Below are 18,531 nucleotides of genomic sequence, written 5' to 3' on the forward strand. Positions count from 1 at the left end.
TTCGAGTAGCTTGGTGGTGCAAGCAGCTACTTGCAGGGCTAGCTGGTAATTTGCTAGAGCTGGTGGGATAACAGGTAACTTAGCAGCCATCTCTGCTGGGCTAATAGCAGTCAGTCACAATAGCTCCTCGAGCTCCTCCCTTTTTTTAAAGAGGGAAAATAAAACTCTCTGTGCTAACAAGCTGGCTAACACTCAGTTAGCTTGTTAGCTCTGCTCCATCGCTAAGTGGACAATACGTTCACATAAATTATTTAAAAGACATATTTATACCATCGAGTTCTGTCTTGTAACTGCCTGCTAACCATTGCTCTGCTGTGGAACAGTTTTTACTCCAATATAGGAAGATAAATAAAAGGGAATCTGTGCCATAACAGCTACTAAGCTATAATAGCCTTCCTCTATTTTTGACTCTCTGGCTTTCCATCCTCTCAAAGGTCAGCACTGTCAAGATGTGCATCATTACAAATGTGTTCCATAAGACTTCCAACCCAGACACACTCAAACAGAACCTGTAACAAAGGAAAATACAAAGGCAGCATTACCACCCATTGCCTGCAGGTGGCACAGGTGTTCAGTTGTTATAGTTATAGTTGGCACTAGCTTTACGGGAAGCAGGTTCAAAACTGCAGTTGGCTGGATTTAGTTTCAGGTGCTTCTTTTCAAAGACACTGGGTGATTATATTTTGTCAGGACTGAAAAGTAACATAACACTGAGTGACACAATGTATTAGAGATCTGGGAGGAAGCGGCAATGCACTACAGCGACATGAATTTCTTTGACAAAACACAAGAGCATAAAGTCAGTGTCAGACGATTATTTCTGCAAATACCAAAGGCTGTAAATCCAGACACATTAAGAAAGAGATCTTAGAAAGGTGTTAGTTACATAAAACTAATAAAACCACACTTGAAAGCGTCCTGAAAAGAAACGAGGTAGTGTTGTTGATAAGGAGTAGGGATGCACCAGTTCCCCTTTACACTGCCAAAACCAATAATGACTTAGTGAGTTATGGAAAGCAATCTGACCGAATACTTAAGGAATACGTTGAGCAGTTTGGGGTCAATGTTACAAAATTTGGCATTTATTTATTTTTTTCTTCTTTCCGCTCCGATAAATACAGAAATTTCAAGTCAGCTTATGTTTCTGGTACTGTAGCAGAGTACAGCATTGCAGTAATTGTTAATACAGCTGGAATCAGGTAGGCTTGAAAGGTCAAGTTGAATTTTCCTCCAATTAAAATCATGTCAAAACATGTCAAGCATAAAAAAGATATTGTACTGAGTTTTAAATGACAACTAATGGCACAATCTCACATTGGTGCATCCCTAAATGGGAGCCAAACCAGAAGAGTGATCTACAGATGCGTTGTTGTAACCTCCTGTAATCTCCTCCAGCTCTCCCATCAACACAATTAAACCAATACCCACATATATGTAAATACTTTGTTTCCAAAATGAGATATCCACCATCTGAAATACAGCAAAACCACATTTTACTTTTCAACTGAGAATCCCTGGTTTACAAAATCACACCACATTGGCATTTTGGATGAGAATACTTCATGGGTACCATATCTGTACACTCTTTTTTCCACTTTTTTCTTTCATGTTGACATGTGTTTTGTATTTGAACTGAATATAATCATCTATAGATCTATAGAAATATACAGAGGTTATAAACGCACCTACAATAATTAGGCACCTGAGACCCCCACACTTCAGTCAGGAAATGTGTGTTTAGCTTTTTGTGTATGTTTCAGACTCTGTGTGTGTGTGTGTGTGTGTGTGTGTGTGTGTGTGTGTGTGTGTGTGTGTGTGTGTGTGTGTGTGTGTGTGTGTGTGTGTGTGTGTGAGGACCCTGAGACAGCAGGAGGCTGGAGAGAGACACAGGTGTTTCTGCACTCTCTGAGTGTGCAGATACTCTTTAAGGCTTATTCCTCAGTGCCACTCAGTAAAGTCACGTCCACTCCACGACGCCCAGGGAGAGCCAGTGAGATGCGCTCTGGATCCTCCCATCCATGATGATAGCCGGTCTTACTCGTTCACAGAACATTCCAGGCTTTCTCATTCCTGAGTGGAAGAGAGCCATGTGCGACACAGTGGGAATAGCCTCCTTCAGTCCACTTCCATCTGCTTGGTTAAATTAAATCTTTCTTTTCTTTCCTATAGGACAGGAAGGAAAACCCAGAGGAAAATATGGTTGCAATGCCAGAGAATGCATACCCATATACAGTACTCTACCACTAAAAATATACTGTATATGTATACTGTATATACACACGAGACAACGCATTCAAATTACCTATAAAAACTTTTCAAGGAAGAGAAAGGAATCCGATAATGAGGTGCATAAAAATAATCCTTAGGGATTCTTCCTGGGTACATAAAAGAAAGAAGATCAGTCTGATGTCTGTATGTGTGTGTCAGGATCACTGCCTGACATGAGAGGCTACGGGCACAGATAACTGTGAGCTGCTGAGGTAGAGTGGACAAGGCCGGAGCTGACAAAGGGGGTAGGGGGCAGCCCGGCAGAGATGGCCTTCCCTGGTGCTGAAGGGCAGTGTCTCGACTCCCTGTTCTCCAGATGCTCTGACCTCAGCACAGAATGCACGGTCTTTGGGGAGTGGAAGCCATTGGTAAGCCCCATGTCCTGCTGTGGCTCTAAGTCTACGTTCAGCTGGTCTCCCATGCCTTCCAGCTCCCCGTTGTGATTAGCCACCAACTTTATTGAGGGAAGACTCAAGGGGCTTTGGGCCAGTTTTTCTAGCGTGTCCTCCTCTCCTGCTGGGTTTGGCTGGCTCAAAGGGGAATATCTATCCTCTGATAATGAGGGTCCTCTGGTGGTGTTAGAATCATTCTCCCTTTCGCTGCCCTCCTCCTCCTTCCCCCTCCCGGGGTCTGACAGCTCTGAGTGAACAATGACTTCTGCCTCGACCTGATTACTGCACAGGGATGTACACAGACGATCTTCTACGTCCTGCAACAAAGCAATGTCAATGTTATGTCATCTTGTCCTATTAGTTTGTCTACTCAGGCAAAACTAACATTCTACGATTTAAGATTAAGTACATGTACTGTGCTCAGTTGATAATGGCAGCTCCTTAGCAGACATCAGAGAGCATGATGAACACATAGATATCAGCAATAATCACAGTGGACTGTTTGCTAAACCCCTCCCCTGAACAGTTATGTAACTGCTCTGTCAACTTTGGGAATTTTCTAGATGCCCATGGTTGGTGGTGTATTTTTTTCCAAAACCAAGCCAAACTGGGTTGACAGAAAGACATAAGATCTTGATCTCACATTTTTCCTCATCATACTTTTTAATACTTGAACTCACTAGATCTACAGGAAGCTAGAAAACCTGCAAGAGGCATGCTGCTGACTGCTTGCTTGTGACCATCAACTTTAGTCTCAGTCTTAAGCACAGTGTCATTGATGCAGCTGTCACGTGCATATTTAAGAACCAATCACATTTTATTTGTTTTAACCAGTCATCTAGAAACATTAAACAGTCAGCCAGAGACAGCTTTTTCAATCAATTCAGGGAGTGAACATTAACTTAATTAGCTGGCTAGCTGCTAAAATTCGCCAATCACAGCTTTCATTTCAGAATCCAGAAATGAGAATCCTGCTTTTCTTGAACTCATTTGGAAATCAAGGACCCAGTTGTTCCACTTCAAGTGGTAAATCTTACCCAATATCACTGTAAACTCCAAATGTGCCATGCAAGAACAGAAAGCTTGACAAGCATAGCAAGGGGAGTGTGGTCTAGCAATCAGTCAATGAGCATTGCCATTTGAGGCAGTGATGCTAAAGCTAAAGTAGCTCGTCAGACACAGGTTGATGGCTAAAATAGATTAATCCTTGAATTTAGCTCATTCAATTACCGTGCCGCTATCAGTAATTAGCATGTTGAGCGCTCCATTAATGAGTGTTGGAGAGTCTTCTGTCATGGTGTCTCTGTATCTAGTGATTCTGTTGGCCCAGTTATGACTCACAGAGCCATTCCAAGCAGCCTGCAAGAATAACAGCACAGCAGATACACCAAAATTACAACTATTGTCCCTCTATCAACACATGAAAAATGGCATATCCAAGTCCCATCTGGAATAGACCCCCCCCTTGCAGGTTTTGACCTTGGGTTCAGGTGCAGGGGCATCCTCCCCTTCCCCTGGATTAGCACTTTCCATCAGGCTCTGCTCCTCTGTGGCCTCTTCTAGCAGCAGACCAGACTCTTGGCTGCCTGGGGGCATCAGTGTCTCCAGCTCGTGGCTATCGCTGCACTCTGGCACATCGGAGGGAACGGGGCTACCTCCTCTCCTGTACTGAGGGGTCACAGCTGTAGAGTCCAAGCCCCCAGACATCTCCCTATTCAGAGCAGAGAAGAGAAGGATAGTATAGGAGTTGGGCTCTATAGAAGACCGAGCGTTGCCTTTGTAACATAACAGTTGTTCAAAATAAGTAAAAGATGTAAGATGTGCATAGGTAATGACATAGGTAAGGACTGGCACTCTGCAGTTACATCACCTAGATTTGCCGTTACGAAAGCTGAAACACATGCAGAGGAGGATGCATATCAGTCCCAGACACACACCGACAATGATGCCTGTCACTGCATGGATGTCCAGCTCTGTTAAAATATCAGACACAATGGAAAAGGGAAAAAAAAGTGGATGAACTAATGTCAACAACCATCAGGACAACACAGATCTTTCAGATATATACCATATTATATACCATATTGATTTTCATATTTGATCTATTACCAGTATATATACGTGGCTCATATCTAGAATATCTTCAAAAATAAAGCATTATAATAACATATCTAGTTTGAAATACTATTTGGCTCAGGTCTGACTCTGCAAGAATGTATCGATTCCTTCATTTAGGACAAAATAATAGCAGTGAAGAGATATGAGATAAAATTCAACTCAGGAGAGCGGACCTTCATTGATATTCATTTATGCTGGGTATCTCTAGCAGACTGGACATAGAGAGGAGAGGAAACAGATGGCAGGAGCTCTCACCCACCCACCAGTCACCTCAGTCTCATTCACACGGCATACTGGCAGCACTATTACAGCCTATATGAACAAAATAAACCTGTTACTCTGTTTTTTTATTAAGGGTTTGGATAAAACAGCAAAAAAAATAAATAAATAAAAAGGTACTGCATTTGGGAAGTTTAATGTTCACATTTTCCAAATAAATGATCCTTTTGACAATCAATTCCCAAAAATTACAAATGTGAAGGGAAAAAAGAAAATTCCCACCTCGTGGTTTGTATGCCAACCAAGTTGGACTTACATCCATGTCTATCCAGACTCACATAATATATATAGGGAAGACTTGGAAGGAATAATAATAATAGTAAATGCCATGAAGTGTATTTTTTGGTGAAATGGAAGTATCACTATATTGACATGTTTAATTCCAGTGGATAATTTGAAACATGCTGTCTTCACTTAGAGACTATTTTTCCAGAGGAGTACAGAGGACTGATAGAACGCTGCATCACATGGAGCAACAACAATCACCTGAAGCTCAATATCAGCAGAATGAATAAGCTTGTGGTGAACTACAATGCTTCAAATATGGATGTTGCTGCAAAGAAGCTACAAATTCTACATGGATGCTTCACACACATCTTCACCCCAGCACCACAGATGATCTAAACTATCAGAACAGTTTTCAAGGAAACCCAAGATTACAGTCACCAATTCAGCATCCAAATTTGCATTAACTTTTTCAGAATTAGCCTATAAATAATAGAGTTATGAAAAAAAGGCCATGTGAGGTCCCAGTGACCTTTGACCAAGCAGAACGTTTATGCCAGATGTCAGGAAATTTCCCCCAGATGTTCCTGAAAGTACGTGATCACCAGAATGGGACGGACTCCAGATCACAGTCGCCTTGATCTGAAATGAATCAGTTCATCCTTGCGATCAAGTGAACGTTAGTACCAAATTTGAAGAAACACCCTCAAGGCGTTCCTGAAACACTGTTTTCACGAGAATGGGACGCCGGACAGACAATCTGTAAATGTAATGATTTTGTCCACAGCTTTCACCGACACACAGAGTGTGTAAAAGTACTCTAGGTTGGTGGATAGCATGTACACAACAATATTCCTCTTTGGTATGCATGGGAGAGAAATAAAATGCTCATGAGTATTTTCATTGATGATGGAACTGTTTGTAAGGTCGTTGTAAGGACAATACGTTTGACGGGCATGTTGGATAATACTTCACACGGAGTTAATAGCTCTAGCTGTATTTACGACTCCCTATGTTTAATGTAGTGCTGTCCAAAATATCACGTTATTAACGCATTAATGCAAATCAATTTTAATGGCGTAATTTTTTTTATAGCGCGATTAACGTTCTTTGTGACCTAATGAATTTGTAGTTTTTTATAAGCTGTGGCCACTGCTAGTACCGATTGTAAAACGGAAACAAAACAATAGGCACGCCCCACACGTGTTTGGCCTTGCTTGCTTGCTAGCTGTAAAAAAAAAAAGGCTACCGGTTTGTGTGGATGTCAAGTGCGAAACGCCGAAATGGATGCGAACAAGATTCTGAATGGAAAGTTTAGTTTCAAAAAGTTGCCAGGTGGGTCGACTGACAAGACCAAAGTTATCTGTCTATTGTCGGTGTGAATTGAGTTATCACAGTAGCTCGTCCAGTCTGAAATACCACTTGATGGCCAAACACACGGCGAATGCGAATTCTCCGCCGCCTCCTTGTCAAAACCAGGCAACTATGGATGGCTTTCAACAGAGACATATGGATACCGCAACTAAGAACAAGCTTACTGCAGCCATAGCCAAGTGATGTTCATTCTTTCTGGAGAGAAATAAGAGGCTGGGTTGATAAGCCTCTGGTGAATAAACAGAAGAGCATCATAGTCTGACTGCTTGTATGTTCAAAGGAAACTTAAGAAAGGAAAGTTTAAGCCATGGTTATAGCCATGGCTTAAACTTATACTATAGCCTGAGTCCTAGTTTACAATAATGTGCACTTCGTAACTTTATTTTGAATCACTGTGTTTTGATCCCTTAGAAAGGGTTGTTGAAGGGGCTTTTTTGTGACGAAGTATTTATTTTTTTTTGTCATCTGTTTATTGACAGTGTTAAATTGTGTGAGATTTGATTCATTCAAATATGAATGACTGCTCAAAGTGAGAATGTTAGTGTGAAATAACACTACACCTTGTTGTTTTCAATAAAAAACATTTGCACAAAGCAAGCCTATCCACTTTTCCATGTTGATTAGAGTATTAAAATGATAATTAATGGGACATTTGGAGTAGATAAAAATGTGTGATTAATTTGCGTTTAATCGCGAGTTAACTATGACATTCATGAGCTTAATCACGATTAAATATTTTAATCGATTGACAGCACTAGTTTAAAGACAAAAGGGTCATTTAATAATTACAGGTAAAGCTAAAATGCTGACCGATTGTAAAAAAAAGTGTATAATGAGAATGCATGCTTGAACCCAAAGTGGCATGAGAGTAAAAAAAGTGCTTTTCACAGCAGTTCTGCTGGGCACAGAGAGCAGTAATTCAAAGCTATCCCCTGGGGGTCGCTGATGAGGCTGCCCCTTTGATATCCACACTTAATATTATCCTCAAAATGCACCAGAATAGGAGAAGCGAAGTAACTGTGTCCTGCCGAGCTACACTTTCCCTGCTGGCAGGCACAAATTACCCAATTTAATAGGAAAAGACTGTACGTGTATGTGTGTGTGCGTGAGTATGTGTGTCTGCTTATGGAAGCAAAAATGGCCGAGATATTTTGTGGTGAAATTTAGCCACTACTGAATACTTAATGTTGAGCTATAAATACCACAGAATTTATTGCACAAACCGTCATCTATCTGAATTTATGTGGTTTGAATTCTTCTCTATGAAACTAAGCGCATACATGAATCTTAAAAAGTGGCACAATTTCAAAAACTTTTTAAAATATCTTTGTTTGGAGATTCAGATAGTTCATTCAAGTGTGATGGACTGTAATCTAAAAATATAATTTATTCTAGTCTTCTAGTTGTTTGGATGCAGCTGGTCAAATTCTGATCTGAAAAATTCAAGTCACGTTTCACCAGCTGATTGCTGAAATTCAAATTCCCAAAGTCAAGATAAAAAATCCAAACTTGAACATCTGGACAACCAGCTGATGAGACTTCAGGTTATGTTCTGTCACTTACACGATTTACATCTCATTAACCTGGAATGTGCGACCAACAGGTATCCTGGGGAGTTCCATGTTTAATTTAGATTTTTGCTATAGATCGAAATTTGATCAAGTTGAATTTGAAAAAAGGAAAGGGAGAAAAAATTCAGATAGGTGGTTAAACATTTCAGGGCTGTACTGTCAGCGTTACATCAAATTCAGAATTACATATTCAGTCATGATTAAATCTCACAAATCACTATTTGCAACCATATCTGCTTGTAAAAACATTATTGTGCAATAACAGGATGAAAATAAGAGAGAGAAAAAAAACATATTGTGTTACTTCTGTTTTCTGTACCCTAAAAGTCAAAAATAACAACTAGCAATCATGTTGCTGGAATAATAATCATCTATGAATTATGTGGTATCAATAAGTATTCATTTTAATGATTATAAAGACAAAAAAACATTAAATAATTCAAAATAAATAAGAGAGATTTTACATTTCGTCTTCATTCTGCTAGTGGTGGATTTCTCCTCTCTGAGCCCTCAGCCACAGAAATAACTCACAGTGAATTGATAAGCACTGTTTCTGTCTCATTCAGCATTTTGCAGCCTTCAACGCCCCTGACACTGTGACAGCAACTCGCCTCCTTCTCACTCCCTCTGTTGTCAGTTTCAACTCACCAAAACATACTTTCCCATACTGCCAAACTCATCTCATTATTTCTCATTTTACGTGACCCTATATCTAACCAATGATCTTACCTTCGTTAAATAAGAGTCTCTATCTTTTAGGTTTGGTAAATCTCAACTAAATCACAAAACCACAATTGCTTATTATTGCTGTCACCTATACATGTGCTGCATGACACGCACCGTATTTTGGAAGGGGGATGTGAACATCCTTTATAGGTGAATAAGGCCCTGGTCCCACCTCAGTGGACGCCCCTAACTTAAAAAAGTAACGGCTGCCACTGGACAAACCCTGGACCTCCACACTGGTAATGCTCCCTGAGAAAGAGAGAAACATTGTCAAGGCTTATTGTTAATCACACACTTTCACCCAAGCCAGAAATTTTATGAAAGCTCTTGAAAAACAGAAGATAAAGAGGTAAATTGCACATAAACTAACTAAAAATATGAGGCAAAAGTTCAGTGATTAACAGTTTTCAGTGCAGTGAGGTGACGCCAGCTAACACCCACCATCCTGAGAGAGGTTTTCCCACATGTGCTCAGACTGGCTCAGGTTGCTACTGAACATGATCCTGTAGCTGGTGATTACTCCGTTAGGCTCCAGAGGAGGGCGCCAGCTCACCAGCACAGAGGACGAGTCCAGAGCGCTCAGCTGCAGCTCCTCTGGAGGTGTGGTGGGCCCTGAAGGAGAGAGGAGGACTGGGTCAGTAATTAGAGCCCAGAAATGAGGCCTCACAGCTGCGGAATGCATATTGTCTTGGTGGGGGATTTGACACGTTGTGTGACGACCATCTGCGTCCTCCTGTCCCCGCCACCTGGGTACAGGAGAGAGCGGACAAGCAGGGCAATGGGCGAATGGGCCGGGGCTCAGGTGATGATACATGGCAGTGGAGAGCGTGACAGGGTGACTGGTGATGATAATGTCATTAAAAGCAGCCCACTCTACACTCAACATCTCTTACTTGGCTGACAGCTGCTGGCCAACATGAGAGCCACTACTACACCTGGGTATTTCATTACAGCCAGTTATCAGCTATCAGTGCCAAACCACTAATTCCCCTGTCCGCTGGCCACTGGCCAACACAATGATCCACACGAGTGAGCACGCACTCACTCGCATGCACTCAAGTGCACCTCGACATGCATACATTACAGCATCTGCAGGCGTCAGAAAGCAAAAGGCTAACACCTTTACCTCACTAGCTGGACATGAAAATAATGAAATAAAACTGGCATAATCAGCCTATCAAGAGCAGCTAATCAGACAAAAACTCTGAAAGTCTGCACTTCAAGAACAAGCTGAAATCAATTATTTATAAGGGGCATGAGGTAAAATATTCTACCAAACATAAAAAAAACATGACATATTTCAGGATCAACTGTAAATCTAAGAGCAGGGTAAAAATCATCTCATAACTGTATTTTCAGCTGAATGAATTTGAAAGGACCAAAACCATGAAATTTAAGCTCTGACTTTCTTTAACCTTTATTCAAACAGAAAAATCTTCACTGACACTGCCTCCTCCTCTGCTCAGCCTAACTCTTCAATTTCTTCCATAACTCTTCTGCTTTTTGTTTTTTTTGCCACATTGTAGTTCCCCTTGAAGTGACATGCTCGAGTGCACTGCCAGGAAAGCGAAAGGAAAGTTTTCATTCATCATTATCTACTGAGTGAAAAAAGACTGCACACCTCAGTAAGCTGAAATGTTTTCATCTTATGTCAAATTAATAATAACTTTATAAATCTGGTTTTTAACAATGCTAAATAAATAAAGTTCTTTTCACGAAACAACAAAGAATAAATGAAGAAAAATGAATAAAACATTAACGCTGACTTCAGAGCATGTTTTAAAGGCCACAAAATACTGCAGGAAAGTCTTCAGGCACTTTGATGGCCGGGTTTTTAAAAGCTACGACAGCATACAAACTGAGCTGACTACACTGATAGGAGGGACTCACGGTCAGACAGAGTCGACTCCTCCACTGTGCTGCTGAAGGGTCCCACCACGTCCTCTCCATTAGACTGCACCGCCAGCTCATAGCGGGTGAAGGGCTTCAGCGCCCCGAGCAGAATCTCCTGAGCAGAGCTGTAACACACAAACACGGCAGAGTCCTGAGTGTGTGCTGTGTGTTTTCTCTTCTGCACTGACATTATTGACTTGGTTTAATTCAGCTGGACCACTCCCGGCTACGATATGTATCACCTTTACATTGTTAACTCTGAATACCTGCCATGTCATTTACTTTATTATGCTTGCAAGACTTCATGCACCTCTTTAGCCCAAGAACTCATATCCTTACTGGAGATAACTCTTGAATAAATATGATACACCGAGAGCAGTACAGACAGGAGGGACAAAGAGTTTATTCCTTGACAAAGAGTAGTAGTAAAATCAATTCAAGGACAAAAATATGTGCTGCTGGTTGGTGGGCTCATTGACACATCATTATAAATGATGGTTAATAATGGAGCTCCTCAGAGCTGTGTGCCAACGCATTGGCTTGTTGTGTTGGACAAAAAAAGAAGTAAAGAAACGCAGAGGCCAGGGTGCTCTTAAAAAGGAAAAACTGTGCACCTAAAGAAACGCTCTACTAGGCAGAGAAAGTAGACAAGGTATGCTAAAAGCATTTGTTTAGAGGAGGAATGTAATGATTTCACACGCAAAGTGATTTTGACCTCTCTGGGATGTCTTTAGAGAAGTCCTGGTAAGAAAAAAATTATTGAATAAAAAGATATTGACCAATTGAAATAAAAAAGATAATTAACATACCATTTCTACTCGCTCTGAAAAAGGGAATGTTTCTTTTTGGTGTCTATAAGTAATTTTATGCTACTTCTAAAGGTGTACAGTACGCTGCTGATGGCCTTTCTGATATAACCATGAATCATGATGCGCTTTCAAGGCCAGTATCTCTTAGACATCATAAACATGATTAAGTTTCATATCTCCACCTCGGCTTCTGACCTGGTGTGATAGGAGACCAAGGAGGCGTTGGTGGTTCCTGTTGGGCTGCAGCGCACGGTGTAGTTGATGATCCGTACGTTGCTGAACCGTGGCTTCTCCCAGCGTAGCCAGATGGATGTGGAGCTGTTGGCCATGGCCTGGATGCTGCTTGGGGGCAATGGAGGGGGGCGCACAGGCAGTAACAATGCTGTAACATACAAACATGTTATTTTAATGCATTATTACTTTGGTTTTTCACCCATTCATTCATTTCTGCTAACACGCACACATACAAAGAGAGATCTTACTTATGTTGTGGGTCTTCTCTGTCCTTCCTTTCCATACTGCAGCTGCTCCATCTATCTGCTTGTTGAATGCCCAAACCCTCACCTCGTACTGCCGGTCAGGGACTGACACACACAAACAATGAGAGAGAGAGGGAAAAAGATGTAAATGCAACAATCAACGTGTCACTCTGCAGGGCGTGTGTGTATCCAGGAACCCACATATGACATGTTGCATTTAAATGCATTAACCTGTAAGGCAGCTTTTGAAGGGAATGTTGAAGCATTAATGAGTTTCTATCACTTATTTTCAAAAGTAGGATTGCTGTTTTGAATGAAATACAACACTGCCAGCCAAGGACAGAAAAACAGCTTTTTCCTTGCTCAGAATTGAACAAAACTGACATTTTTCTAAAGCAAAGTGGGGCATCAATTGACTTAATATTTGGTCATATTTGGCAGCTAAAGCAGGGTTAGAAAAAAGACAGAATACACTTAAAGGCACATGGCATCTGGGTTGCATTTGGAGAATCCTGAGCCAACAACTTACCTAGCCCAGTGAGGAGATGATACCTGGCCTTCTTACGGAGCCTGATGGTGTGGGTCTGTGTTGTCCTTTCTCCATCTCGACAGGACAGCTTGTAGCCAGAGACCACTGTGTGGTTGGGTGAGGGATGCCACGTCACATTGAGCGTGTTCAGTCTGGCTCTGACCTTCAGGTCAGTCGGGGCAAATATCACTGAGAAAGTTTGGAAAGGGAGAAAAAAATATGACATGACCAAGAGCTACAGTCCTGTGGTGAATATAAGGCTGACAAAATTTAGATTAGCAACCAGCAAACTATTTAGAAAACCAACTGAAGTACGAGACAGAAAGATCTGACACTGACAAAGTAATGATGTTCATGCAGCAAATGTTCACTGGAGTTCACAGACACAGTAGCAGCAAAGATGTGTGTGTTTTGTTTCTTGTGGAAAGGTTTAAGCAGCATTTCTCTTTTTCGGAACAGACGCTGACGAGAAAACAAAAGAAATGCTATTCCCTTGATGATTTTATTTCAATAGAACTGAACTTGGTGCCTTTGCTATAATGTTCCACCATGTTTCACATTTCATTTCACCTTATTGTATAGATGACTGTTAGTGACCTGTTATGTTTCCTGTATGGATTATAGCTCTCTAAAACAAAACAGGAACTTTAGGAATGAAAAGCTGCTCAGACAGCCAGTGTCTTTCCTACCCATGTTGTGGTCGCTGTGGTTGTAGTGGGCTAATGTTTGGTGCTGGGCCCACTCAGAGGGAACCCCGAAACCAACACCAGTCCCAGCTGCTATCCTCAGCCGGTAGACCTGGTTGGGCTGCAGCTCTCTTAGTGTGAACTGAGTCTCATTACCCCCCACTTCCACTGAGAACACAGTGTCTACTGTGGGAACACACAATACACACACTCACAATAAAGGACGCAAAGGACAATCTATCATGAACTCAGTTCTATACAGAGTGAAGTTCATCTCCTGTGTACTTAATGAAGTTCTTAAGAAAGAGAACAGAAACAAAATTCCATAAAGCAGACCATACTATACTTAACCTATGTGAAACCAAGTTACATGAAACTGAAAGTGATAAATCTCCTGAACAGAGGTCAACTTGCTGACCAGCAGAGGTTACTCACTCTGATCCATAGTGCTGTACTCAATGCGGTAGCGGGTGACAGCTCCTCGACTGTGCTGCAAGGACAACGGATGCCACATCAGCCTGATGTCTGTTGGGGAGGTGCTGGCTATAGACAGCTGAGGAGGAGCACTCGGCACTGCAGGAGAGAATGAAAAGACATAATGACATGTATGATGACACACATTTAAGGAAAATCCTATAGAGGGAATGTAATCTACACTTTTTAAACATTTACGTCGGCATCAAACCAACCTAAATTTCCTAAAGAAGGAGTGATGATGATGATTCTGAGCTGAATCTCCAGTGAACTTTTCAAATGACTACATAAACTGACTTGTCATAAATAAATAATACGGAGAGTTATGAGGTTGGCAAGCTAGCTGGCAAGTTTGCTGTGGCAGTTGCTGAAGCAAGACTGGCCTTATTTTAAATGTGTATTTCTGTGATTACCCACCGTCCTCCAGCATCTCCACAGTAACAGACAGGGACCGGCGACTGGCACCCATAGGAGAGTACGCTACCACAAAGAATGTGTAGGCAGTATTGGGGAGAAGCTCTTTGACATGATACTCTGTGGTGTCATTGTTCATCGCAAACTGGTACTCCACGTTATCTGAGCCTGAAAAAGATGGAAATATTCAAATCTCAGAAGTCTTTTTAAGGAAGTGTGGACATGCACACACACGAATAGAGACACACCTGCAGCACGTTGGCAGTGCACAGAGTAGCCAATGATTTGGTCTGAGTTGTACTCAGGTTTCTCCCAGGTGAGCAGGGCAGTTGTGCTGGAGTAGGGCGTGGCGGACAGGTGGCGAGGAGGGCTGGGCAGACCCTCCCTCACAATGACCGTCAGCTTGGCAGTGGCACAGGCTGTGCCCAGCCCGTTGTCCGCTATGCACTGGTAGTAGCCCGCATCCTCCAGAGCCAGCTGGTTAATGAGCAGGACTCCAGGGCTCTGACTCTTCACCCGCCTGAACGACTTGATGGGCTGGCCGTTCTTCAGCCAGTGCAACACAGGAGGAGGCTCCCCAGAGCTGTTGCACACGAATCTGGCTGTGTTTCCCCGGGAGAGGGACACTGTCTCTGGGGGCTGGAGGATCACTGGAGGGGCTGATGTAAGTAGGAAACGAAACTCTGACTTACAGGTGACACTGATTACATGTGTGCTATGAAATTAACACTCCAAAGATTTAGCATTGAGCTTCTGTACAGCTGAGGGTCTTACAAGAGAACAATTTAAAAAGGAAAGGTAAAAACCAATGCAGCACAGACCAAGATAGCCTAGTTTAATCCTACACCTCCCATAATGCAACTCGATATTGTCTTTCTTTAAAGTTTGAACTCTCAAATAATTAAAAGTCCTATCAACTATTCTAGTGAATTTCAAGAAGATAGAAGCTCAACAGTTCACTATCTGTATTCAAATTTAGCATTTTGTCACTGAGTGGCAATTATTAATGGAATCTGAAAGGATAATTCTGATTAATGCACATCGATTTATCCAATCAAATGTGACTGGGGTCACTAGCTAAACCCACCCATAAAACTGCACTTAAATGTTAGCTTATGGGTCACAGTAGCGAGCAGATCAGTTTCACAGTAAGGTGTATGTTTGGGACAAATGTTGCTGTTTTCAAAGAGGTAGGTAAGGTCTAATTTACTCCCTCATCCTCCTACTCCTGAAATACCAACAGAGGGTGGTGAAGGCTAATAATCCTCTCAGTTTCTTCAGCCAGATTCAAACAAGGGTTACAGTTGATGGTTGCTGCCTTCAAATGCCATAAAAAAGTAGCTACGTGCAGCTGAACTGGACTTTAAACTAATGATTTATCTTCTCCTTCTACTATTAAAGTAATAACACCTTCAATTACTTGGTGACTTATGGGAAGTTGGCCACAGAGACTAGTATCAGTGTAACATCTCTCACAAATGTTAAATCTGCCTTTTATATACATGACTCCTACCAGGCACATGCAGCTCAGCAGCAGCAATGACAAACTCTCTGGTTCTGGGCTTGTTGGCCCGGCAGACATAGACTCCAGCATGGTGACGCCTCGTGTCCCTAATCACCAGGTTTGTTGCGAGGACCACCACATCTGTGGAAATGGGCTTTCCATCTGATCAAAGAAGAAAGCAGCAAAGAACAACAGGACAGCCTCACATCATACAGATGAAAAAAGAGATTGGCATTGAGGAAAGTGGAGATAATTTCTCAGGGCTTTCAGTTGCTGAGAAACAGCACAAAAGAGAGAGGCTGCTCTTTGAGCTGCAGGGGATTTGACATGTAATCCCGCAAGCTGGCCAACAGGTGGCTCTGTGACTTTTCAGGCGTCTGCATTAGCACACTCCTAGGCTGTGTGTAGAATCATTCTCTGTTCACTATATAGACCATTATTTAGTTTGTCCACCATTTTGTACTGTTGCCAGATCCTCTACAGACAATGTTCATCATCTACATAGTGAGTTTCTCTCACAATGCCACATGGAAAAGTAGTGACAAAGGTACGGCTACTAACTAAGCACCTACTACTAATTTGCATTCCTGGGCTACAACTTCTGAAATACATGAAGTTGGACTATATTTCCCAGATTCCATCTCTGTAGCATGTGAGTTGTGTCCTCGGTGAGTCTATAGTGGCTGATTATAGGCCATTTCTATGACAGATGCTTTGTAAGTAATACAGTGTACTCAACAGAATAAAAGGTTGAACAGTGTAACCAGACTGTGTTTACCAGTCCAAGTGAAGCAACCAGCCAGAGCAGATTTAGAGTCTTACAAGCATTTAGCTAATAGCACAGCTGTGCATTCCCCTGCATTCAGAGGCATCCCTGTAAGTTAGAAAGATATCTACACCCTTGTTTGCATCACCCACCTAAATAGTGTAGTGCAATTTTTGACAATTGACACAACGTATAGTCATCACTAGAGTTCCCTGCGTGAGTGAAATGTTAATTGTAAGCGAAGGAAGAATTTCAGATGCAGCACTCGACTTTTTCCAAAATGTTTCACATGACATCATTCACACCGACACTACTGTGTGTGTGTTTGTGTGTGTGCGCACGTGTGTGTCAAAGCTATGGAGGTGTGAATTAATCAATGTGACAAATCATCCTATGTAAACCATGGCTCAGTGCACAATAGAACAACAGAGGAATAGTGGAGAAGAGACAGCTTTTATCAGTGAAACAACAACTTTACAGCGACAGGTACGCGAGTCTGATCCTGACACGTTGATGTTTGTTCTTGTTCGCGGTGAGTTAGAAAGCGAGACGCGGATGATAGAAAGTGCGATTGAAGCAGTAAAAAAGAAAGACAAACAGGATGAGAAGCACAGACAGAAAAGGGCACTTCCCAGTGTTACCTTGCCTGCTCCAGGACACCAGTGGCTTTGGCTGGCCTTGTGCCATACACTCCATCACAGCTGGACGGCCGAGCACGACTGTTGCATTCTGAGGTGGTGCAACAATTGCAACTCTATTCAGGGTTTCTGTAGATCCTGAAACAACAAAAGAAGTGTATACTTTGGTATCATGGGCCAGTGAATATTAGAGAAGTTTGTGATTGGAGCTGGGAAGTTTCCAGTTTGAAGCCACTGACTAGATGAGAAATGCTATTTGGCCGGTCCCGACTTCTGAACCGCTGCCCACATCTACAGTTTTTTCAGCAATCCAAATACTTCATCATTCACCAATGAAGTGAAACAAAATAGCAATTCAGTCAGATTATTGCGGTACAGTGCAATCCCATTTCTTACCAATTACTGTTGAAGTTTCTCTAACTCTTCCTGCCGTGCCAACACTACAGAAAGGGGGTTGCTAAAAGGCCTCTAGGCCCTGTTGGATGTATCTACAGAATATTTATGTGTACTAAGAGCTTATGTTGTGAACAAACACTGATCATTGTTTAGGTCAAAGAAGGGAGGTTGTCAGCCTTTCAATATTAGCCCACAACTCTTGCTTATCTCACTGAGATCTGATGATGGCTTTCAGCTATTTGAGGACAAGTTGTCAGAATTTTCCCTCTTCACACCCTTTCTGCACACTTGAAGTGAAACCCCATAACAAGACAACGGCATTAGTCGCCCAGTGTGTGGCAGCATGCACATTTTGTGCCGGCTACTGATGGCCAACGTGATGTAGTCAAAGAATATGTTTACTATTTTCTATATGGACAATGGATAAAGGAGATGCATCCCCTTTTGCGCTTTCATTTTAGTTGCTAAAAATCCTCAAAAATCGTAATCAAGTTGAAATCGTAATTAGAGATGTGTGATGTGACATAATTTGCCAGGAAACAGGGTGGAAGCCTGTAGAGGACTTATTATTTACACACAGAGGAGTACTCAGAGGATGTACAAAGAAATAACTGACAAAAGACGCTGTTAGTTTAAGGGGCTTCAGGGCACAGGAACAAGAGAAATTTCAAAAATGTGTTCGAGAAATGGCAGACCATAGAATAGTCTCAATTGTTGAACTGAAGGACTAAGGCTGCTATTCGAAGCATATTGTACATGGGTTTGAGGGGACATCTTGAGTGTCTATCAGTCTTCAAGGTGCTCCTAGTGTGAAAGGGCCTGATTTCCCTGCAGTTTCGCTCAGCCCAGGCAGTTTCTGCAGCACACAATGCTAGTGAACGCCAGAGAGAGGTCTGGCATTCAGTAAACAGTATAAATTAATCATTGAGATTACATACAGCAATCCTTGGTTATGCATAAGGCTTTAAGTGGGTCAGTCTGCCTTTGCGA

At 42.0% G+C, this 18,531-nt stretch overlaps 1 protein-coding gene across 1 annotated transcript in view; it reads right to left on the reverse strand.

The window, feature by feature from the left end:
• Positions 1-1,802: 1,802 nt before the first annotated feature.
• igdcc4 (immunoglobulin superfamily, DCC subclass, member 4) overlaps positions 1,803-18,531 on the reverse strand; it is a 52,530-nt gene continuing 35,801 nt past the window's right edge. The window contains exons 5-20 of the mRNA XM_070964632.1: positions 17,149-17,283; positions 15,751-15,903; positions 14,486-14,896; positions 14,241-14,405; positions 13,785-13,922; positions 13,353-13,535; positions 12,664-12,852; positions 12,138-12,239; positions 11,851-12,037; positions 10,844-10,971; positions 9,395-9,565; positions 9,068-9,202; positions 4,531-4,633; positions 4,140-4,371; positions 3,891-4,019; positions 1,803-2,977 (exon numbers count right to left, since the gene is read on the reverse strand). Coding sequence (XP_070820733.1) covers positions 2,450-2,977; positions 3,891-4,019; positions 4,140-4,371; positions 4,531-4,633; positions 9,068-9,202; positions 9,395-9,565; positions 10,844-10,971; positions 11,851-12,037; positions 12,138-12,239; positions 12,664-12,852; positions 13,353-13,535; positions 13,785-13,922; positions 14,241-14,405; positions 14,486-14,896; positions 15,751-15,903; positions 17,149-17,283 — 3,089 coding nt within the window. The 3' untranslated portion in view covers positions 1,803-2,449. The remainder of the gene's footprint in view (positions 2,978-3,890; positions 4,020-4,139; positions 4,372-4,530; positions 4,634-9,067; positions 9,203-9,394; positions 9,566-10,843; positions 10,972-11,850; positions 12,038-12,137; positions 12,240-12,663; positions 12,853-13,352; positions 13,536-13,784; positions 13,923-14,240; positions 14,406-14,485; positions 14,897-15,750; positions 15,904-17,148; positions 17,284-18,531) is intronic.

The sequence above is a fragment of the Chaetodon trifascialis genome, chromosome 1 (genome assembly GCF_039877785.1).
Source record: "Chaetodon trifascialis isolate fChaTrf1 chromosome 1, fChaTrf1.hap1, whole genome shotgun sequence".
NCBI classification, from domain to species: Eukaryota; Metazoa; Chordata; class Actinopteri; order Chaetodontiformes; family Chaetodontidae; genus Chaetodon; species Chaetodon trifascialis.